The sequence below is a fragment of the Athene cunicularia genome (assembly GCF_003259725.1).
Source record: "Athene cunicularia isolate RWA chromosome 7 unlocalized genomic scaffold, athCun1 chr7_part1, whole genome shotgun sequence".
In the NCBI taxonomy this organism is placed as follows: Eukaryota; Metazoa; Chordata; class Aves; order Strigiformes; family Strigidae; genus Athene; species Athene cunicularia.
In genome coordinates, this window is record NW_020799107.1 from 6,680,071 (window position 1) to 6,703,696 (window position 23,626).

The 23,626-nt window shown below is 42.2% G+C and overlaps 1 protein-coding gene across 5 annotated transcripts in view; it reads left to right on the forward strand.

The window, feature by feature from the left end:
• UNC80 (unc-80 homolog, NALCN channel complex subunit) overlaps nucleotides 1-23,626 on the forward strand; it is a 133,126-nt gene that overhangs the window by 58,746 nt on the left and 50,754 nt on the right. For 2 of the 5 annotated variants that reach the window (XM_026853077.1, XM_026853078.1), the window contains exons 25-36: nucleotides 718-851; nucleotides 5,157-5,322; nucleotides 8,860-9,063; nucleotides 10,567-10,667; nucleotides 13,695-13,892; nucleotides 15,920-16,027; nucleotides 16,763-16,901; nucleotides 20,212-20,393; nucleotides 20,773-20,904; nucleotides 21,412-21,598; nucleotides 22,602-22,733; nucleotides 23,262-23,405. In XM_026853077.1, the coding sequence (XP_026708878.1) occupies nucleotides 718-851; nucleotides 5,157-5,322; nucleotides 8,860-9,063; nucleotides 10,567-10,667; nucleotides 13,695-13,892; nucleotides 15,920-16,027; nucleotides 16,763-16,901; nucleotides 20,212-20,393; nucleotides 20,773-20,904; nucleotides 21,412-21,598; nucleotides 22,602-22,733; nucleotides 23,262-23,405 (1,827 nt within the window). The remainder of the gene's footprint in view (nucleotides 1-717; nucleotides 852-5,156; nucleotides 5,323-8,859; nucleotides 9,064-10,566; nucleotides 10,668-13,694; nucleotides 13,893-15,919; nucleotides 16,028-16,762; nucleotides 16,902-20,211; nucleotides 20,394-20,772; nucleotides 20,905-21,411; nucleotides 21,599-22,601; nucleotides 22,734-23,261; nucleotides 23,406-23,626) is intronic. The other 3 variants (XM_026853080.1, XM_026853081.1, XM_026853079.1) reach the window with 2 other exon arrangements.

Below are 23,626 nucleotides of genomic sequence, written 5' to 3' on the forward strand. Positions count from 1 at the left end.
CAGTTGAGACAGAACTTCAAGTGTTTCGATAATCCCTCTTCCCTTTCCCATTTTGTTTTAGATCAAGCATTTGAATATATCATTTGATTAAGCAGTTTGATTTTTTTTTCTTGATTATCTCTAAATAGCACTTGGATTCTTTGCACAAATAAGGAAGCCTGACTTCAAAGGAGGCTGTCATTTCAGTTATCAGGATAGTAATTAAAAATAGTCAAGAGTACCTGTTTGCTGGCTAGTCATAACTCCATGTATTTTGAGAAATTTTCCTGTATTTGAAAGTGCCTCTTTTCTAGAACTGTGGAAGATTTGGATGAATGCAAAACTATAAAGGGGAAGAAGCGTATCTACTTCTTAACGTGTATTAACACTAAATGTAGTGTATACAGAATGCTGTAGATCATGTTAGTTTATTAGGTACTTCACCATAATATACTATAATATAGACTATAGTACACTATGGTGTTGCTTCACTATAATGTATACTATAGTACACTGTTAGTACTGTGTTAGTACTATTGCATCTGCTGATAAATACATGGATTGAAATTTGTTTGACTATGTTCCTTTTAGTGTAGGAAAAGCAGCATAGATAGAAGTCTGGGTTTTCCTCTTTCTTAGTGCAGCTTGCATTGTGCACCATATGTGAAAATGTCCATCACCTCTTGGTTCCAGATTTTATACAATCTCCTTGCTCACCATAGAAATATTTTTTCCTAGGCACTGTGAATCCTACCAAATGTTGTTGTCCTTTTGCACTGAAAATGGCAGCCTGTCAACTTCTTCTGGAGATAACCACTTTCCTTCGAGAGACCTTTCCCTACATGCCCAGGCCACGTACTGAGCCTCTTGTGGTAAGTGGACAACACACATTGGAGAGGGATCCATGCCCACAGAAGTCATTGGGCTCTGTCTGAGGAGAGATAGGGTGGGGTAACAACTCCAGTGGATTTCTGATGCAGGGAGAAAGGACCCCGTTGTCTGGTGAATGGAAGATGGGCAGGGCACATCAAATGGGTTGATTCAGAAGATAAGCCTGTGGGAGCACAACATGTACTGGAAGTTCAAGAAAGCTTTAAAATAGAGAAGAGGGCAACAGCTGAATTGAGTAACTGAGTGTGGGGGACCTGAGGGGTGTGGGAGATGGGCTGCAGTAAGTGACAGCTCATGTGCTACCTACCTGATCAGCAGGGCCGATTGACAGAGAACTGAACAGGATGGTTAGAGAAGGGAAGAGGATGCATTACAGAGAATTTACTGGAGCTTAAAAGTTGCAGATTTTTGGTTAGGGTTAGACACAGAATTTAAGAGACTGCGAGAGGAAAAGAAAGAAACAAAGAAGCAGGAAAGAAATAAACATCCATGAAACTGAGAGGCACAGGCAAATCCTGGCATGAATAATAAGCTAAATGACTGATTAGGTGACAAATAATTTTGTGAATAGCAGAGCCCATGAAATCTGATTTCCATTGGTTCATTCTTGTGTGGATTTTCTTATGTCTAACAATGCCATTTAAAATTTACTTCAGACCATTGTTTCACAAAATACACAGGCACTCAGTTATCTTTTGTCAAATTGGGTTGAAGGTGATCAACTTCAGAGGTGGTTAGCACGGAATAAGATGAGAATTGTGTGGCAGACACGCAGTTTTATCTTTTAAGCCTAATTTCTTTAGGAAATCAGGATAAAAATTGTAAAGAATCACAGAACCATAGATTGGTTTGGGTTGGAAGGGACCTTAAAGACCGTCTAGTTCCCACCCCCCTGCCACGGGCAGGGACACCTTCCACTAGCCCAGGTTGCTCACAGCCCCGTCCAACCTGGCCTGGAACACTGCCAGGGAGGGGGCAGCCACAGCTGCTCTGGGCGACCTGTGCCAGGGCCTCACCACCCTCACAGGGAAGAATTTCTTCTTTAGATCTAATCTAAATCTACCCTCTGTCAGTTTAAAATGGTTACCCCTTCTCCCACCCCTACCCTCCCTGATGCAGAGTCCCTCCCCAGCTTTCCTGTAGCCCCTTTCAGCACTGGGAGGCTGCTATAAGGTCTCCCCGGAGCCTTCTCTTCTCCAGGCTGAACACCCCAACTCTCTCAGCCTGTGCTCACAAGGGAGGTGCTCCAGCCCCCTGAGCATCTGTGTGGCCTCCTCGGGACCCACTTGAGCAGGTCCATGTCCTTCTTCTACTGAGGGCTCCAGAGCTGGACACAGCACTGCAGGTGGAGTCTCACAAGAGAGGAGCAGAGATGCAGAATCCCCTCCCTCGCCCAGCTGGCCACACTTCTCTTGATGCAGCCCAGGACACGGTTGGCTTTCTGGGCTGTGAGTGTACACTGCTGGCTCATAGGCAGTTTTCTAATATGCCCAAGCCCTTCTCTGCAGGGTTGCTCTCAATAGAAAGAATGAGAGGACAAAATAAAGAATGAGACGTTAAGTTTCCAAGTGAACATGAAGGATTTAGCCCTAATATCCTATTTTTTGATAATGACAGACTTAGATCAAATTTTGCTGAGGGCAGTTGTATTTGACAGGCTGATTTAGCTGTGCATTATTGTAATTACGATCTGAAATTAATTTCAAAGGCTGTAGATGACCAGTGATTAAGTGACTCAGCCCCCAGGTATGCAAGAAGGGCAATTTTAAAAAACAGTGATATATTCAGCAAAAGTCTTCCTAAATACTTTGTTGTTATTTTTACCACGTAATAAATGACTGCATCCAAAAGCAGAATAATACCAGGGCTTAGAATTCATCTCAGTAGAGTAGTTGGGCTTAGAACTAAGAATACGTTGAGTAATGAAGGTCAACAGAAATTTGTGCTTTTGTGCCAGTTAGAAATGCAACTGATTAATAGCTTTTCAGACTTGTATATGGGAAAGAAGAAAAAGGAATTATTCTGTGGTGCGTAGGCAGAAGAAACCTTAAGGTCACATTATGCAAGAGCCTATTAGAGAAAATGGCCGTAGAGTGCTTCTTTTAATTTTGTAGGGGAGGCGGGGAAGAGCTAACAGCACTCCAGATTAAAATACTAAGTTTCTGTATGTATGGAGTGATGGGTCCTTTCCAAGAGAATCGGGTACATACTGCTATGGTCCATAAAGCTGAAATTCCAGCAAAGCAAATCTCATTTCCACTGGTGTTTGTAGGCATATCTGTTCCATAGATAGGAGCACAGACTTAGGAGCCTTAAAGAACTGAAGCATTTACAACCAAACTGGTTGTGATGAAGCAGTTTAACTACGCAGAGCCCCTCCAGACTTGCCAGGCTTAGGGCATAATCACCCATACCTGTGTGGGTAGGCAGACCTGACTGAACTTTCGACAAAGCCTTTTACTGAAGCTGATGCAGTAGATACAAGCTCACTTTGCAAATGACTGGAAGTGAAGAATACATCCTCTTGGATCCTACTGCTGCCACTGTAGAGCCAGAGAACTGAAACTTGTCATTTGCTCTGGTGGAAAGACATTAATTTTAGCTTAGCAGTTGTTGAAGATAGATAAGAGTCAGACTGACTTTGTGCTAAGAGGATGTATTTCATTCTGTCAGTTAATTTGTGGAGGCAGCAATTTCCAATGTAAACATGTTGACATACAGCTGGGAGGAGTGATACAAAAAACACTCCAGGGAGGGGAACTCTAATCATGCCCTAAGAATATACCTATATTGTTATCATGGCTCAGTTTATGCATGTTAATTTATGAAGCTGTTGTAATTCAGACAGAGGTCATCACAGATTTTTGTCCTGAAATGCTTTAGCCTTTGTTTCATATCCTAAACTCTGTTAGATACATTTTAAACTATTTACATGGAAGTTTTCAGTGCTAGAGTTACTACAAAGCATTACATTAGGCACTCACATTTTTATGTCCCAAGTTTTGTTATTGAGCAAATTCAAAATATTTCCCTTATGGCCATCAACTGTTAGCTTTTCTGACAATCATTTATGATAATTCCCCTGGAGATGCAAAGCTGACTGCAAATGGTGTGGTATCTTCAGCTGGTGTGAGATAGACTAGTTAACCCCTTCCAGCACAGCTCAGTCTAGAACATAGGTTTGTGAAGACTTTTCTTTTTTCATACCAGCTCTTAGATTAGCAGACTTTGTCACTACTCAAGTAGCTCCCAGTAACTTCTACAGGAGTTTTGTATGAAAATTCCAGTATGGGATCTCTTGAGCCCACAGAATTTTATTCAGAATAACTATTTTGGATAATTTCAGTAATATCATTCACATTCATCAGCTATTTACTCACAGCAAGGATCTTTATGTCATCTTAGATTTCAGCTAGTTACATTTTGGGTGGGGAGATCTCAAAGCTGATGACAACCCCAGTCAAAAGGCACAAATGATATTCTTAAAGAGCCTAGCATTTTGACTGTGTTTGCCAGTGTGGGAGTTCACAGTCTTTCTTTCACTTTTTCTAGCTGTGGTTAGAGGAAGTGGATGATAATCCAATATCTTGTGGAACCTTAGGACTCTTGCTTTTTTGGCCCAAATTCCTAGCCAGTAGGAGGCATAAATGGTGCCATTTCTGTTAATAGGAGAAAATGATGGTGCAGACTAGCTTGTCTCTGGTGCAATGCTGTTCCTTTTCCAGAATTTACGTGCAGCCAACATTTTGTTACTTTCTGTTTTCCACTGTGTCTTTTCAGCCTGATCTGCACACAGAAAGCTTGCTCTGGGCCGTGCTGTCATGGCTGTCGCACTGTCAGCCAGCTTTCTCTCAGCTTTTCTGCCTCTGATGAGTACAGTGGCAATGCCTTCCCCCGTCAGCCACAGGAAGCCTTTGGGAGTAGAGACCTAACCATCCACCCAGCATCTTGGGCAACAACCACCTTTTATTGCCACCTATCCATCAGGGACTATTTATGTGTTTTCCCCCAGATGATCCTGCAGACAGAGTACCAGTTCACTCAGCACTGTTAACCAGAAATGTGTGTTAACACCTGTTAACTCCTCCATCTCGACAGCGTGGCTCAGTGTGCTGCAAGCCCAAAGAGTAGTTAGATTAGAAAGTGTCAGGGTAGATGGACAATGGTGTGATAAAAAAAAAAAAAATCCCATCCAAATCAGTTCTTCCTGAAGCTCCTATGGTTGTAGTGAAAAGCATGAGGGCTCATATTGCCTGCACATCTGTGTGGTCTACATTCCTCTACAGGATCTTGAGAGCTGCAGGCTGCGTCTGGACCCTGAGATGGACCGGCACAGGTATGAAAGAAAGATCAGCTTTGCTGGGGTTCTGGATGAAAATGAAGATTCAAAGGATTCCCTGCACAGCAGCAGCCACACCCTCAAATCTGAGGCTGGCTTCGAGGAGAAAAAAGGTTTGTCAGCACAATAAGGCTTTTGTATTCTCAGGGCTTGTGAAGTGGCGCTTGACTTTATGTTTTCATTTGCATAGACTGTGTTAAAAAGCAGGCAGCCATGGAGTCACGTGGCTTTGAATCATTTCTGAGACGCTTCTGGCCTTCAGGGTTCGATACAACAAATGTGAGAAGCAAAGATGTTAAATTTTATAAAACACTGCTATGACTGAAACCGATTGAGAGCATTGCAAGGTTTCTAAAAAGGAGGATGCCTTGTCTGAAACTCTCAGTGGAATGATGAGAGAAGCATCACTATTTGATTCACTTTAAAAATAAAGATCAAAAGTGTTCTTGGTTGTTTGTTATTCTGATTACAGTTTTTCATTTTGGGAAAACCACAGATAGGAGGGAAGATTGGGATCTTTCTGTGAAAATCTGTACTGGTTTGGAAGTCATGGCACCTCACAGAATTAGTGGTCGATCACTTGATCTCTTGAATTCTTTGCTACCACATGAAAAACACACACCTGTGTAGCTTTTGATGGCTAGCAGATTAATGTTACCAACATACTGTATACTGTACAAGCAAACCTCAAGCTCACTGTGTTTGCTGAGAACAGCAGATTGTTTCCATTTTTGAGCCATCTCATGCAAAACTCACATACTATCTGATGGTACAAGTGTTGCAATACAACATACAGTCATCGTGCGTATTTGCAATTAGAGGCTAAACTGCCAGACCGTTACCTGTAAATGAGTCTCCCTCTAACAAGTTTTCTAGAACTGTTTAAATTCTGTCTCATAATAGCCATGTAAAGGTGTAGATGTTTGGATGATAATTTTGATGATTGTTTGAAAAGGATAAATGTTTGATGACTGTTTGAAAAGGATGGAGTCTGTGGCTGGTAATCCTCTAGGAATTGTAATGTCTATTAATGATTCAGAGGAGCTTTTATTGACTTCAGGGGGCTTTGTATAAAGTTTGCATTGTCTTCAGCTGTGACCCTGCCACAATTACTGGAGAAAATATTAGAACTGCTTCCAAGACTTACATGGTGTAAAACTGCCCCCAAAATTGTGTGTCAGATGGGACAGTTACTCCTGTGAAGACAGCTAGGTATCCACCTAAGAAAGGTGAGCTGGATAAATTCATGCTCAACCTCATTTTTTGTACTCTTGACATGTTGGCAGCCCAGAGAAACACACAGCCTTATGGTCTGTCTAATAGTCTAAGATAGTGGGAAAAGACTTCTCTAACTATTTAGATGAGGAAACGCTTGGGTTTGGGGTTGTGGGGTTTTTTTTAAGATAGTTATGACAATTACTTGAAACCACTTTTCAGCCTCTCAGGCAGCAGTTCCATTCACTGGGATGTTACCTGAGTGGGAGATTGCACACTACAAGCACACAGTCCTGCTGGAAAATGCTGGTGGGCAATCACTAACTACCCTATTTTTTTTAGAGACAATGCTGACTTAGGTTTTCCTTCATGCGTTACTGTGCTACAGGCATAATGCAGAATTGAAATATTTTTGCAAAGATATTATTAACTTTCTGCATCCTTGACTCTGTTAAATGACTTTTTCCCTGCAATTTTAGTTGGTGGTTGGTTTTTTTTTCCCCATTCTCCCTTTTCCCTAAACTGTCTTGTAGTAGTCCTTTGCTAAAGCTGCCTCTTTACTACATTTTAGAGATGGGAAAAGTGGTTATGGTAGGAAGACTGAAACCTAATATACTAATATACTATAGAAAAGATATATTTGCAGTGTTTTGGAAGATAAATAAATGCAAGATAATGTTTTATTTTAAAATTACAATAATTATGTGATTTTCTCTGGCCAAAGCATATTCTTCTGGGGATCCACCTGGGCCAAACATAACAGATGCAGAGGCATCTTTTGTAATTTACACTTTTCTAGATAAGAAAATGTTGTTGTATGAATGTAACTACATTTTTCTTGCTTGAAGTGACAGGTTTATTTATCTCAACGCCTTTGAGTACTAATCTGTTTCCTTTCATTTTTTTCCGGAGTGTTAAAAACTTTGCTCTCATTGCTAGCCCGAGGCGTGTCTTAACAGCTATCCAAAAGCTACGAGTTTACTGTATAGAATCTGCCTCAGGTAGGTCTGAAATACAGACACTAAAGCTAGGTAGATGCAGGCTCTCAGAGGATCTTATGTCCTATTTGGGTGCTAAAATGAGATTCTGCAGACTTCATGAAATGCAGTTGCAAATGCTTAAATGGTTTTGCAGTCGGGGAACTGAGCCACGTATTGAGGCTAATCTGAACAGAATTCATGGAGTAGTGATTGCTAAGGAACTCAGCACTGGAGGGAGATTCTCTGGTCACTCAACAGTGATTTGCCCAGCTGATTCATGAGGACTAAGGAGTAGCTCTTAAAACTTATCCAGCTGTCTTCGGCCAGGACATTAGCCACTGGAAATGGGAGTGGGAATTGGGTTCTGGAGGCAGGAGTAAAGGTGTATTTGATTTTTCCTGAAGGCAAAATACAATTCTATTAAAATATTTTGCTTACCCATGGTATCCAAAAAGCTGTATCCTCTTCATTCTCAACAACACACCAAAAGGTAATCAATCACACATGGCCTTGCCCGATTAGATCTGCAGTAAAATGACTGAGTGTTGCAACATTTGGACTGACATACTGCCATTTACTGCCTTTGAACTAAGAGGAGAATGAAAGTGCAAACGGTTGGTGCTTTGAACATTGAACCATTTCATGTCTGTGCTCATCAAAAATGCAGAGTGTCAATGGATGTTGTTAATGCCTGAAAGCTGCTGATTTGTCTGAAGGAGAGGATCTACGTGCTCCCGTTTCCTCTAAAGCATTCTAATGATGAAGAGTAACATGCAGAGACACGGATTTATGCAAATCTTACTTCAAACAAGTCTTGTGTGCTAACCTCATGAAGCAGACTACTACTGCAGTCACACGTGCTGTATGAATAAATAATTGATCCTACTGCAGAGCTCAGTGAGGTTTACAGAACCCAGGCCCACGGGAAAATAGGTTTGTCCATGGTGCCTTGTTCATGCTTGGGATTCAGCCGTCTATCCCTAGCAAGAGGTGGTTCTGCACTAATGTAAACCCCAGGGGCTGGCAAAGAAAACTGCAATTTACATCCATTGGGCAGATCCTGTTTCCTGTCAGGAATTGATTCAAATTGGTGTGAATTGTAAGTTTTCCTTGTCCACATTTTGGGTTTCTGTTAGAGCAGCTGACTCTACTTGCTGGTGGATGACTGAAGGCTAATTCCAAATACAGACAAGGCTTGAGGTGATGTACCAGGTCTTCATTAAATGAGGCACTGAACACATTTCCGTAAAGCATCTTTACTGCCTGACTGACAGAGCTGCATTGGCGGTGGCTTTGGAGGGAGCCTCTGGCCCCACATTCCTTGCTAGAAGAAAAGATGCTGCAATACAGGCTGGCAGCAAAGGGTCGGGAGGGAGGGGAGGGCCAGGATATCTTTCTTTTTTCAATGGGGAAAAATTAAGGGGAAAAAAGTCCTCTTTTATTCTTTTAATACAGTTCCCAGCAGGAAGATCAGGATAGGAGGCTCCCGCTTGCTCCAGATTAAAGGAACCCGCAGTTTCCGGGTGAAGAAGGGGGGTTCCCTTTCCAGCATTCGCCGGGCCGGCAGCCTAAAGAGCACCAAGTTATCACGGCAGGACTCAGAGTCTGAGAATGAGGAGCTGCAGCTGTCCCACAGCAGGGACACTGTCACTGATATAGGTAACTTAGACGAGTGGGTGGAAAGGGAGGGGACAATAGGCAGGACCTAAACTCTCGATGTGATTGCAGCAGAGCTAGAAATGACAAGAGACCCCCCACCCCAGCAGGCTAGGAAAAACCTAGAGTCCTCTTCAGGGACTGCCTGAACAAGGGCCTGGGAGGAACGGAACACGGTTCAAATCTGGGGTGCAGCGACGGCTCCGTGCACAGGTTGTCAATTCAGAGCTCCGTGTTAGAGCATGAACTCTTGGAATGCTGGTGCCTGCCAGCCAAACGCATGCTGTCTTTAGGGGAGCACATGCTCGTGTGTATACGCACATACACACACCCCTAAACCATATGAATACATGAGGTCATATGCATATATGATATTTTATTGTCCATAGTAACAGACAGGAGATATATATATATATATATATATATGTATGGGCATGCACTTCATATTCTATGTAGGATATGATGTCTTAGGCATGTCATATGACATGTAATATATATAGTCCTATATGTAGAACGTAACATGTATGTGCTACATACTATATTTCTACATATGGGCATATACGTATATTTTTATGGTTTACAGATGCTTGCCTTAGTCTTCAAAAGATGGATCACCGTGTATTTATCTTATGGAAACAAAATGTGCATCCTGCCACAAGAAATCTCCATCACAGTTGAACTAAAGGGGTTCCCTCTTGTAGGGGTGTTAACCAAAAACTATGGTCTGGATGCTCTTGGAGCTGACATAACCTCCCAGGTTTAATGGTCATTTTTATGTTGTCCAAAAGATGTTTCACTAGGTGAACATTGAGAGTGGGATTGCCCGTTCTGTAGACTCTGACAAGTCACAGTTCACTTAAAGAGGAGAAAGAAAGGCTAAACCAGAATTCATCCCCAGCCATCTCTTAACAGCATTAATGTTAGTTTTATAGGAGGCCCATAAGTTATGAAATGGCTAGAGGAAACACAGGGATCAATGAAGTTCCCAGAGAAATCTCTCCCTTGACTGAATTCTTTAGAACTAGTGTGCTAGAATCAGGATTTTTTTCCCCTTTCATCCCCATGACATTAGCAGTTTCCACGGGCAATTAGCAATGACTTTGCCCATTGGCATTTCCAGTTGGATGCCACTTCTGGTTGGATTTTTGTTGACATTTTTAACCACAGAGCCCAGTCAATGCAGATCACTAAACCAACCATTTGCAGCACCTGAATGGTGAAAAGAATTTGTTTCTGATGGTTTTGTTTACTTTCTCCCCTTCCATTAAAGAAAAAAGCGGGGAGGGAGATGGCCTGCGAGCCAAGTCTAAATGGTTCTTGTAATTGTCAGGCCAGCATGACATAAGGATTGGGGAGGGGTGTCCAAACAGTCTTTCCAGTGTGGCATATTCTGTGTACTCTGGTCTGTTCCCACAAGGCTGGCCTGGCTTACAAGTACTGTCCCTAGTCTTAAAGCACATAGGGAGCAGTAAAAACAACCACCTTTTGGGTATTTTTCTTTTGAAGAAGGGAGCCCTTGGAGCGCGAGCGAACCTAGCATTGAGCCCGAGGTGCTGAGCAACACAGGCACGGAGGAGAACTATCATCGGAACATGTCGTGGCTGCATGTAAGTATGAGTCGCCGGCAGCGCTCTCAAGGATGGCATTTTCAGTAGGAAAACCTTTGTGTGGGCAATAACCAGGTCACAATATGTGCTTTCTCCATGTAGCATCAAGGATTTGAAGTGTAAGTAAGCTGCGACCTTTGGAAATTATCTGTTTACCATTTCTAAAATGGACTAAAGTCAGAAAGTTTTTGTCTTGCCACCTCTGTCTGTCATGTATGTAGTTTGTGAGGGAAAAGGCACTATTTTTCTCTGGGCATTGAGGGACAGCCATGCTACCTCAGCTGAAAAACCCGTTAGCTCGGTGTCTTATCTCCAACATGTCTAGTAGCGGGTAGTTCACAAGACTAACAGAATGGGCAACAGTGTGAGCTGGGCTCACAGCTTCTGAGAAATGACATTTTAGAAGCTACTTGAGCAGGAGTTCCTGTTGTGACTACTGTGTTTACTAACTACCAGAAGATTTTTCCTAGGGAGTTTTTGCAACCCCTTATTGAGGCAATTTATATATTTTTGTCTCCATTAACTCTATGGCAATGAGCTTAATTATGCACCTTGTGGGGAAAAAAAAAAACAAACACCAACAAACCCCCTTACTTTTGGAACATTTTCTTTGATTCCGTTAGATGCATTCTATCTCAATGTCTAACCCAACAGGGCCTTGTGTAGTTTTGAGTCTATCCAAAGATGGGGAGTGCAAATGTGTTTTGGTCATGCAGGGCCTAAGACATCAATTTTGGGGATCTCTGTACCTATGATTTAGACATGCCAAAAGTCAGTTGGGCAAGTCTACATAGTTCAATCCACTGGTATCCAAGGACTGTACCCCTGTATTGCTGTTGCCTCATGACACACTGTGATGGTGCAGTACATTCAGTGTGTCCTTGTGCACATGCTTTGCAGAGAAGTTGGATTGACTCCCTGTGCACAGACTGATTGTATCTGGCACATGTGTACAAGGACAGATGCCTTTTGAGTTCTGAGTTGTCTCTGGGAAAGACAACTGCCAATAATGAGTTGATATCCCCCTCTTTCCCCCAAGTATTTCACAGTCTGCTCTCAGCTGTGCCACTCCTATGGGGTGTGGGCAAGAACAGGCTTCATCCAATATTGTGACACAGAAGCAGTTCTTGATAGTTGTCTTTTTTGGAAGACAGCGGCAGAGCAGTGAACTGGAATGTCATGTCTTCCAAGTTAGTACCTTAGTCCCTGAGCAGCTCTGCTTCTCTGTCAGTACTCTAATGCTCTTGGTAATGCTTACACCTCATTTGGAAATTCCAGTATACTAAACCGAGTATGGTAGACATGACAGTGTGTACTAGGCGATGAATTGCTAGAGGAAAAATGCATCTCCCTAGCTAGCACCTTAGGAAAAATCATAGTGCCTTTGCTCAGTGTGGGAGGATGCATGGACTAATAAATATGAGGCATAAACTGAAGGGAATTTGCAATGTTTGTCTCACTTTACATGTGATTAGTCTGCATAGAAGAAAGGAAGATTTGAAAAATCACCTGTTCCAGTTAATGCCACGCAAGTATCAAGATCGCATGAGAACTTTCTCTTTCTCTTTGTTGGAAAGAAGGTGTGGGTGGATGATCACTAAAACTACAGGCAAAACGAAAACCTGCTTTACTTAATGGTCATGAGCAAGCCACTCAAAAGGATCGCTAGTTCCAGTTGCTTTTATGCATGCACCAGCATTTCCTTTACCTGTCCTTTACGGCAGCCCAGAGCGTGATGTCCTCACTCTGTGTCAGTGTATCATAACTGTAAGTTATAACAGTGGACCAGAGGCTGGCTAGAGGCTATACAATGCTGATCAGATTTATACCATTTGCACATTGATACAACACTAGTGGCTTGAGTTATTCCTGGTTGACCCCAAAATAATACAAGGCCAGAACAGGCAGGCAAAGACAATAATCACACATACACTGCACAAATTTATTTTAAATGAAGCTCCTGACTTTTTAGAAGTCTAAATGTTTGATGGTTGAGAGTCATGTGGCTGCCTTGCTTGAGAACACCAGCAGACTGCAGCTGCACAGACCATAAATGGATGGAAAAGGTGTGATAGCTTCTTTCTGGTAGTTCTGGGTATTTCTGCACTAGGTTGTAGGATGAAGAGAAGATTCATAAAGGTCAGTTATGACCTGCAGCATGAATGGCTTGGGGATGCCTGTGTGTTTTCTTCAAAGTGCGACTGTGTTTGTGTGTAACACGAAGACCAGCGTGCAAAGGGCTGCTGGACTGAGCTTTTGTTTCTCTGGGAAGAAATGCTTTGAGTTACACCGGAGAGTAGCCACTGAAGTGTAGACTTACCCAAGGCTGTCTTTATTTAATTAGTTAGGAACTAATAGCAGTGTTGCTGCAGCAAAGCAGAGCTCAGAATAGCTAAATGCCCAAATATTTACTCTTTCTTAGATGGGTTTTAGAGCTCCTTGCTGCCATATGGCAACACCACTAGAAATAGTAATTGAGCCAGCTAACATAAAGCCAGGCTGGATGGGCCTACCCAAGCACAGTGAGGGAAGCATATGCAGAACAACTGGCACAGCTTGTTCCTACTTGTGAGCGTACTGAGACATTTTCTTTCACACTCCTTGAAGGAAACTAACCTCTGAACCTGGTGGGTTTGCATCTTTAATGATGATTGAGTAGTTGACAATTTCCATTCTAAGTCCCCATCTCAGAGTGGCGGTACAGCGACTTTTCTTCAAACTGGGAGAATACTGTTTTCCTCAGCCTTAATCTTGCCACCAGGCAAATGTACACATCTACAGCAGCTCTGTCTCTGCTTTGTTAACACTAATGTTTCTCTAGCCATGCCTAGCTAGTCTGTAAAGCACTTGCAAGTATGGAGCTCTGCACAGACACACATACCTTTTCAAAAAGCTGTGTTGAGCTTCATGTCTCCCCAGCTAGGCTGTGGAAAAGGTAGCTTGACTGTCCCCACCACTGGCTGCCCTATGCAGTTCTCTGTGTAACTCCCTTTTCTATAGGTCACTATTCTCTTTTTTATTTTCAAGGTTATGATCCTATTATGCAACCAGCAAAGTTTCATATGTACCCACATTGACTACTGTCACCCACACTGCTACCTCCATCACAGCCGGTCCTGTGCTCGCCTTGTCCGGGCCATCAAACTCCTGTATGGAGACACAGTGGACTCTCTGCGAGAAAACAGCACATTGAACAATGTGACAAGAGGAAAAAAACAAAAGGAAGTGAGTAGATGGAAAGATCTGAATGTCAGGTGCGTTGTCTAGGCAGGTCATAATTACCTTCAAAGACTGAATAATGTACTCAAACAGTTCTTTCATGAAAAAATGAGCACAGCTCTTCCTAAATACAATTTTGCTGTAAAAAACCCTATTAAGTCATTTAGCATTATGGAAGGAATGTAATCTGTATTGATGGGAAGAATCTTAGTTGCTGATAAGGTCGTTTAAAAGCTTATAACCTGAATTTAATTTTAATGTCCTCTACTTATCAGCCCCTGGAGTCCAATCTCTTTTTTCATGTTTCTTCTTATTGGTTAGTAAGAATCACTCTTGAAATTCTTGTAAAATCTCAGCTCTCAAAGCTGTTCTGAGAATTGTATACATTAGTCTTTAATTTTACAGTCTCTTTAGTGACATTTTAATGACCAGTTCAGTGGGATATTCAAAGAAGATTGTGCTCTTTCAGCCACATAAATGGTGCCTTTAACTTCAGTGGAAATACATCTCTGCTGTCAGTAAAGTGCCCACCCAGATACCAACTGAGTCACGCCAGCAGTTGGCTAATACTTTCATATTCCTGGCCACAACAGACAGACTACAGTTATTCTGAATGCTTGTAATGGTGGAGTCATTCAACTACTTTTCATTAACATTGAAAACAAAAGTGTTCATGAAACTGTCATGAAGATTCAGTTTGGGTAAAGAGGCTACAGTCCCTGGAAGTGGAAAATGAAGGAGACAAGTTCATAACATTTCTTCATCAAACAGCAGATTGATTGTTTCCTGTCAAGTTAGAAAATTGAAGGGTATTTGTATGGAACAAAGCACAGAGCAGATGAAACAGCTCATGATTCTGCTTTCCTGGGAACTGTAACCCCCATATATTTCGTCTGGCACAGAAAAGTAGTGTATCAGTTATTTAGGAAGAGAGGGAGTCATTTCTTCTATAGAAGGCAGGCTTGAGATGAGCAGCTGGCAGTGTTCATGAAAGGTAGCAAAAGAACACGGTGCATTACTGTGTGTTGTTTCATCTCCAACTTTGAATTGCTTGGCAGAGTAATAGACATTTCATCATCCATCAAACCATCAAAGCCTTCAAGCAAGAGTAAGGAAAAAAGAGGTTGGTGAATAATAAGGTTTCCTACAAACACATGCACTATGTTTGTACAGACCTCACTGCGGGAGAGCTATTGATAACTTTTGAATTTTATGTAACAGTAGACTTTTCATCCCACTTCCTCATGCTCTGGTGTTCTCCAAGTGTTGTCATTCTCTTGACTGCATGGGCACCATTTCCACATTTATCTGGGTTCCAGAGGAACCTCTCTTACTGTCACAGCTTGCAGAATGAAAGGCTAAGGTAGCTGCAATAAGCAGACCTGGCTATGTGCTCCATGGGGCTTGTGAGCTCTCTGATAAACGAGGACTCCTGTGTTAATCAGCAGGTTACTGACTTGAGGAGAAGAGTCTGTGGCAACCCATCATTCTGGGAAAAGTCCCTGGTATTGTGAGTAATGAACATAAAAAGGACCTATCACAGTCATTGTCAATCTGCTAGTGACAACTCTCGGGCAGGCATGAGCTTAAGTCCTGAAATATGTTGTCACTTATGCTTTTTGAGGAAGAAAAGAAGAAAAATGTAGCTGAGAGGAATCATTGTACACGCTAAACAGCTCTGCTGGTAAGTTTTTAGAGGGAAGCTGTAGGCTTTTTACCTCTAACCTGCTCAAAGTACTGTTCTCCTGAAGTATATGGGTGTGCCACCTGTGAAGATTACACAGAGCATGTTCACATTCCTCATTTGGTTTATTGGCTTCTGCCTTAAGCTTTTATTCAGAAAAGCATTGAAAGAGAAGAAAATTGGATGAGATATGTCATCTCACTAGGCCTGTTGTCAGCACAGGAGAAGGCTTTGTGTTAAAACTTTGGTACTAGACACCTTATAGCATGTGAGCTTGTACATGATCTCCTCCCTTTCCACATTTTGGGAAACTGAACCGTGAACCCCACTTTCTTTTTTTTCCTTCCAGTGCTCAGACAAATCATGCTTGAGAACTCCTTCTCTAAAAAAGAGAGTGATTGATATCAACTTGGAAGGGAAGAAGGACTCTGGAATGCTAAAATACATCAGGCACCAGGTACTGACTAGGCTGTACACTAGTTGGGGAGGCTGACGCATAGATGTCAGGTTAGACTGCAACAGGAAGGAAAATGTACATGGATCTCCAAGCCCATGTGAAGAACTGTTCTTGAATATCAATCAGTTCAGCCCCGAATGCTTTCCCCAGCTGAGTAATACTAAATTTAAGCCTCTTAAGGTGACCCAATCAAAGAATCCCTTAAACGTGTAGCTCCGTTAAATCACAGTCTGCATCTCTGACTTCCCATAGCAACACATACATCAAAACTGGGGATTTAAAAAAAATAAAAATTAAAAAAAATTCTATCCACAAATGTGTTTAAATACAACCTGTCAGTTTTCAGCAACAGTTTTCTTTGTTCTTTCTTGTTTGGTGTTCCTGAAGAAGCAAGAGGCTCTTCACAGGCCTGTTCTTGGCAGTCTGTGAGATTTTCATGGATCTGTATCAGTGTTTGTGCACTGCCTTGGGAGAGTTCCAGCTTTCCTTTTATCCTCTTTATCAGTCTTTTAGTGACATGAATGACTAGCAAGACTCAAGGAAATAGCTTGCAAACACTGCTTTTTCTTTGTAGGCTGAAAGCTACATTCTTAAGTGGAACATTATGTGAAATGTCTGAAACTAGAAGCTATCAATAGGTAATCTGCAGACCAGAACTAGGGTATAATTGCTGAGTGTGTTCACTGTGGGTAGTTTGCACAACTCGGCTGTAAGGCATGACTTCGTTTTTTGCAGGTAATGAGCCTTTCCCCTGCACCTTTGTCACTGCTAATCAAGGCAGCTCCTATCCTCACAGAAGAGATGTATGGGGACATCCAGCCAGCAGCATGGGAGCTCCTGCTCAGTGTGGATGAGCACATGGCTGGAGCAGCAGGTAAGAGAATAAAATCACTTAGTTTAGCTACCTTGGCTGCATAACTCGCAGTAGGTCACAGGGCCTTGGAAGACAGCTTTGTGGTGGAGGAGTCCGAATGGCACCAAGGGTTTCTTGGGGGCTGTTTGGTTTTCATAGACCTTCATGTGTTTTTGTGTCCTGTACAGAAGAGGTGGTCAGAAGTATGATCTCTCAGACCCTGGTCGTGGGTGATTAGAGAGAATCAAAATTAGTATTTGTGTTTAGCTGAGTTTCTAGCCAGAGGAAACACAATGATGTAATCTGTCCAGAGTTTACTGAAGTATTTTGTATGTTGCTTCATGGAAATTGTTAGTACCAGTTGAGGGCTGATAGACAAAAACTGAGAAAGGCGATGAGTGGAAGTGTCATAGCTCCTCTGTTACCCTGAAAGGAAAATTCTCATGTTACATGGAGACAGCAATGTTCCTCAATAATGAGTCTTATGGTATGGTATTTATCTAAATATTCCATTTCCACTTGGTATTAAATTGTGCAGATGACATTTGCTGATGACACATTGTTGAGAGTCATCTCTAAGATAGAAGATTAGAACATCATATACCTGTCAGAGTATTACCTTGAAAAAGAAATTCCAAACATGGGATGAAATTTATTACTACGAAATGTAAGATTATGTTCTTGCAAACTAATAAGATTTTTTTCTGTTATGAGCTTGGATCTTCTCCCATGGAACTGTTATAGGTTCAGAGTATATCACTTGGCCAGATGGTGATTGACTTAATGAGCAGAATTCAGCCGTGGAAACAATAAACACAGTCAGGATGTGTGAGAAGAGGTATTTAATTAGAGATTCGAAGTATTAATATTGTCATAAAGAACATTATATAGTTACCTAGAACACAGAACTTCCATGCACAATTCTGGCCGCTGAAGAAAGAGACATTTCCATGGGACAGGTACAGTGAAAGACTATTAGAACAGAAGGAAGAATGAAGAGTCTGTATGATGAGGATATTTGTGGAATGGATTCAGATGAAGACTGGGAGGGGATACTGTTGCTCTCCATAAATACAGCAGACCAGGCACGGAGGAAGAATTATTTAAGCCATGGTAGCATAAAGATGAGTATGAACTTTTTATGACCTTTTTCATCTGGAAAACAAAAGATTTCTAACCACCAGAAAAGAGATAAAATGCACTTGTGTTTGTGAAAAGAATTAGACGATGTGACTCCGGAGTTCCCTTCTAGTTTTATTGTCCTGTCCAAACATTCACAGCCAGTGTGTGCTAACACCAGATGTTCAGAAATCATGAGCCCCAACCCTAGAAACTGTGAACATCCCTCACACACAATACACAGATTGCTCAAATAAGGCATAAATTAAAGCAATCAACTTACTTTGTAAGCCAGTCTCCCATAACTTTCAAATTCTACCTTTTTCCTCCTCCAGCACCCAAGGAAATGGCTTAAAGATTGCCATCTTCCCCAGATTTGCACACCTAAGGAAGCCATCACAGGTATTCCTACACTGAAGATTAAATTATAGGCATTTTTAACAAAAGCTGATAATAATGCAAGAGTTTTGAAGTGCTCCTCAAACATCTCATCACACTTCAGTCTAGTTTACCAGTCCTTCATTTTCCACAGCTGGCAATGAATTCTGCCCTGAAGTCCATTGTTTGACTCCACGTCTCATGTTCTTCATGCTTTTCTCACTTTCCATCTGCTTTACCAGCGCACAGGGCACTTCTTCAGCCCACAGTTCTGTGTGCCCTCCCCTTCCCCCTTTCCAGGCCAAATGTGCAGACAAGAAGAGAAAGGAGCAAAACAAGAGAAACAAGCTACCTGAACTTTCTGGGGATTAATTTTCGATACTGTTCCTCTCTTATGAAAAACTTACCATGGCTCGCAGGGAAGGGAACAAAGCTTTGCTCCTCTTCCTGAGGATTGCTAGCTGGCTGCTCCTCCAAAGCAGCCTCTCAGATTCATCTTCCTCCTTCTCCCCTTCCTGAAGAAAGGATTAAAACCCATTTGAGGGTCTGTAGTAGCTTTTTAGTAGCGAGTTATTTCAGCCCGAACATAAATTACATTGATCATGGTCAAAACCTGAAAACCCATAATGTTTCTAGCCACAAGCTGGATAAAAAGATGTGTTGGTGTACAACAGCACCATCTACTGACCTCTTCCAAGGCTGTATTTCTTTTTTTGGTTACTTCAGTATGAGCTCACCAGTCCTACTTGACATAATTACACTGAAAAGACCAAGAGTAAAAAGTTCTCTGAACTGGTGAGACAGGAGGGTCAGATCTGGAGCAGAAACGGGAGTCTTCGCAGCGCAAGGCAGGACCTAGGCAGTACAAGAGCAGCCTTGTGTTTCTGCAATGTTCAGGCTGCCTCCCATCAGCACAGCTCTCATGCCCGGCACCTTCTGAATAAGTTGAGGCAAACACGATGGCAAATGTCCTCTTTCTACTGTGGAGGCACAGCAACCAAACCTAGAGAAATTGTCTCCAGTGACCTGTGGTGATGTACTGATCAAAGAAGCCATGGTCTTGCTGACACCCACTGCACTCCCACAGGAACACTTCCCTCTGCTTTTGTTACCTGCTCAGTGTCCCTCAGACACCATCTAAATGAATTGATCTTCATCAGGCTGAACTTTGACTGTATCTGTTTATATTCAGATATGCTCCATTGAAACAACTACGGACCAGCTCAGCTTCTGGCGTGCTGTTTTCCACTGTGATCTGGTCCTTTGTCTCACAATTCATAGCAACTCTTGGAGGCATATTGTGATCATTGCATGGGGCCCATTTAACTAAGAACCTTTCTTTTTTGTTTCATCCATGAAAATGGACAGGTAAGACCTCTACTGAGGCACTGCCTCCTGATCTGAGGGGAAGGCAGAGCTTCTATTAAACCAGCCTTTATTAATCATCACAGAAATCACTTGGAGTGAAATCAATTAGTCCTGTTACTTCAAGAGATGCTTCTTATTTTAAACCAGTCAATGACTGAGATTTTTAGTGAGAAGAACAAAGCTGTATTTTATTTTAAAAGCAGGTTTTTCAGAAGCTTTTACAAGCTTCACACGTAACGCTGTGTGGCTCCCAAAGGTGGAATCACACACGCTTGATTTCATGAAGCAATACAATTTTCACTGGGTCTGGTAGACCAGACTACCAGACTGGTACCACTGGGTCTGATCTCGTTTCTGGAGCCAAGATTAGGTTTCTTTTGGTGGGGGGTTGTACAACTGCAGTTTTTCTCTGCCAAATAAACACATTATTAAGAAAAATGGCTGATCAGATGTTCTCTCCCTGCAGCTGCCATGTTCCTGCTGTGTGCTGTGAAAGTGCCAGAGGCAGTTTCTGACATGCTGATGTCTGAATTTCATCACCCAGAGACAGTGCAAAGACTGAATGCCATTCTCAAATTTCACACACTCTGGAGGTTTAGGTATCAAGTCTGGCCAAGGATGGAAGAGGGAGCACAACAGATCTTTAAGGTAGCCAGGACACATGAAAGACAATGTTGTGGTTAACAGCTTGCCTTGTGGGATAGATGTGTAATGACACACTGCCATGAAATTGCCTGAAAATCTGTTTAAAGAAAAAAATGGTTGTGTAAGTCACACTAGTGGGGGAAGTGATATGGAGAATTCCAGTATAAAGTGGGGAGAGTATAATGGGGACACGGGTCAGGAAAAACATCAGAGAAAGGAAGAAATGTATGTCATACATGGTGTTACATTGTAGTGAGATGTGGGATTGGCAAAAATTTGCAGAAGTAATTAATGTCTTAGGTATCTGGGCTCATGTTTAATTAGCAGTACTGACATTAATAATAGTCTGCTGTAACAAAATGTCTTTCATGGTTTTGTTTAGATCCCTCCTCCAAGTATAAATTTCACTCTGCCTTCTCCTGTCCTGGGGATGCCATCTGTGCCAATGTTTGATCCCCCCTGGGTCCCTCAGTGCAGCGGGAGTGTGCAAGATCCTATAAATGAAGATCAGTCGGTAAGCAGACATTGTGAGAGTAAACACCCTTTTTTTCTGTGTAGCAGCATGGCGGAAGTTAAGCCAAAAGATGTGGACTAAACTCTGAGGTTTTCTTGTCTTCCTCAGCTGGGAAAAATCTAGTACACAGTCCATGTAGGGCATACAGAATTTTCTACATGAGCATAAGGCATTTCTGTTTGTTCAATAAGGTACTGTACTGCATATCATATGCCTGTGAGAGATTCAGGTCTTAGGAGCACAAAGCCGTTCTCTCTCCAAGAGAAGATTAGTTCACTTGAACTGTTTTCTCTGCACTGGCTCTCTTAGGTGAAGTCTGCACCAAGTTTTATTGCAGACATAGCTCCAAGAGAAGTCTCCTGGTGAATCTCTGTTCAGCTAGCACTAGGCTGATTTGTATTTAGAAACTGAGTTACTGAATGTCACTGAGATCTCTGGCAGAAAATGCAAGATGTGTGCATTTGAGCTAACAGCTTCAGGCTGTTTCTTCTCTTTTCTTCCTGACAGAAGTCATTTTCAGCCAGAGCTGTATCACGTTCCCATCAGCGAGCAGAGCACATCCTGAAGAATCTGCAGCAGGAGGAAGAAAAGAAACGTCTGGGCCGGGAAGCCAGTCTCATCACTGCCATCCCCATCACGCAGGAGGCCTGCTACGAGCCAACCTGCACACCGAGCTCAGAGCAGGAAGAAGAAGGTGTGCTCCAGGGCCAGGAACAGCATTCCAGGAACCAGAGAGCACCTGCCACCAACACAGGGCACTGTTCAGGGGTGTGATGTCCAGGAACATTGATTATTAGTGTTAGGAAAGTCACAACTACATGCATTTGTTGAAGAGTCCAAGTCATTGAGAAAAAGTGTAATTAAAAATTAATGTAAGAAAAACATAAAACCTTGGACGAATTGAATGCTCCCTGTGTGCCCCTTACCCCTCTGCCAACAGCTTCAGTGGAACTTGCCAGCATTTAACATCTCTAAGCTCCTGGCATCTTGCAGGATTTAACACAATGAGATTATTCAACACTAGGAATGAAATCTGTCTTTCCTAAATTTAACCCCTTGATAATTAAAGGGTGGGAGGAATCACCCTTTGGCAGTACTTGTCTTAAGACACATAGCTTAGGATAGAATGATTTGCCCCTGGAATTTTCTGCCTTTATAAGGGTGACTAGTGGGGGAGCCTAGATGACCAGCTCAACCTCAGTACTAAACTTTCAGACAGCCAAAGTTACATGACATGAGTCATGCAGAGCTTTGAGTGAGGATTTTCATTGGTTCAGGCAAAAGAGCACAAAGATTTCGTTAAAGGCATTCCAAAGCATGTGCCATTAGGTGAGTACAGTGATATTTGGATCTAGACATATTTGGGAAATCTGTGTGCCGAAGTCCCAATTCTTAGGAAAAACTAAGCACCAGAAACCATGGTGGTTAACAGGATGCAGATGAAAAGAAGTGTAGAGCAGTCTCAGTTACAACGTGACTCACTGAAGCACCGAACACTTATGGAACAATGCTCTGCTGGTTCCCAAAGCATGAGAAAATTACCTATCTGACAAATCTTCGCAGATTTTAAATTATGCCTTTTGAATGTTATGTGACTTGTATTTCCAGTGTTGCATTTGAGTTGTAAGTGTCCTTCAGAAAGTTCCCTGAAGTCTGTCAGTTGGATCTGGATTGACATTTCCTATTCTCTTTGTCAGTAGAAGAAGTTGCCAACTTGGCCTCCCGCCGACTCTCCGTGAGCCCTTCCTGCACCTCCAGCACATCTCATAGGAACTATTCTTTCCGCCGTGGCTCTGTCTGGTCAGTGAGGTCAGCCGTCAGTGCAGAAGGTGGGTTGACTTCCACTTTGGAGCATCCTTTTCTAGGATTTCATTCACTGTAAGCCTTTTCCGTTGACCCATAAAGCTGGTGGCATTTCCTTCTGTGGAATGTATTCCCAACCTTGAGCCACTTTATAATAAATTACTGCCCTGCATTGTTTTATTCACCTCTGCTGTCACAATGTCCTCCCTTACCTCTCATGTTTCAGTTAGAGACTAGTGCCACAGAAAGCACTCCAGCTGAAAAATGGTGATGAAATGGGGTTTCATCAAAAAGGAAAAGGGTTCCCTACAAGAAAAGAAATTATAATAGGAAAAATATATATTTACAATGAAAATTCTTGATCAAGAAGTTGGCTGGAGTCTCAAGTTTCTTCTTGGAAACAGCAGTAAATCTGCTCTACTTGACCAGTGATCAGTCAGCCTATCACTTTGTTCTGTTTGTACAGAACCTAATATAAACGTTTATCTAACCTGCCTGGAGAATACCACAGCTTATTCACTAATACTCATCTTCTACTCTTTTTAATGTTCCAGATGAAGAACACACTACAGAGCATACTCCAAACCATCATGTGCCACAACCACCTCAAGCTGTGTTTCCAGCATGCATCTGTGCAGCAGTGCTCCCCATTGTCCATTTGATGGAAGATGGAGAAGTCCGGGAGGACGGAGTAGCTGGTACTGATCTAAGTTAAACTTCAAGGGATTCTTGCTCCAGGGTGGCAGAACCTGTCAGCACTTTGAACAATGGCTTACATTTGTTAAGTGCCATAACTAAAGTGGAAAAGAGGTGTAACACAACTTTGTATTTGCTCATAGTTCTTGTTTCCTACAAGTATTCTGTGCTATATGTTGTTACATGTGTTTGTTAAAAAGTTAATGAATAATCTTTTAAAACC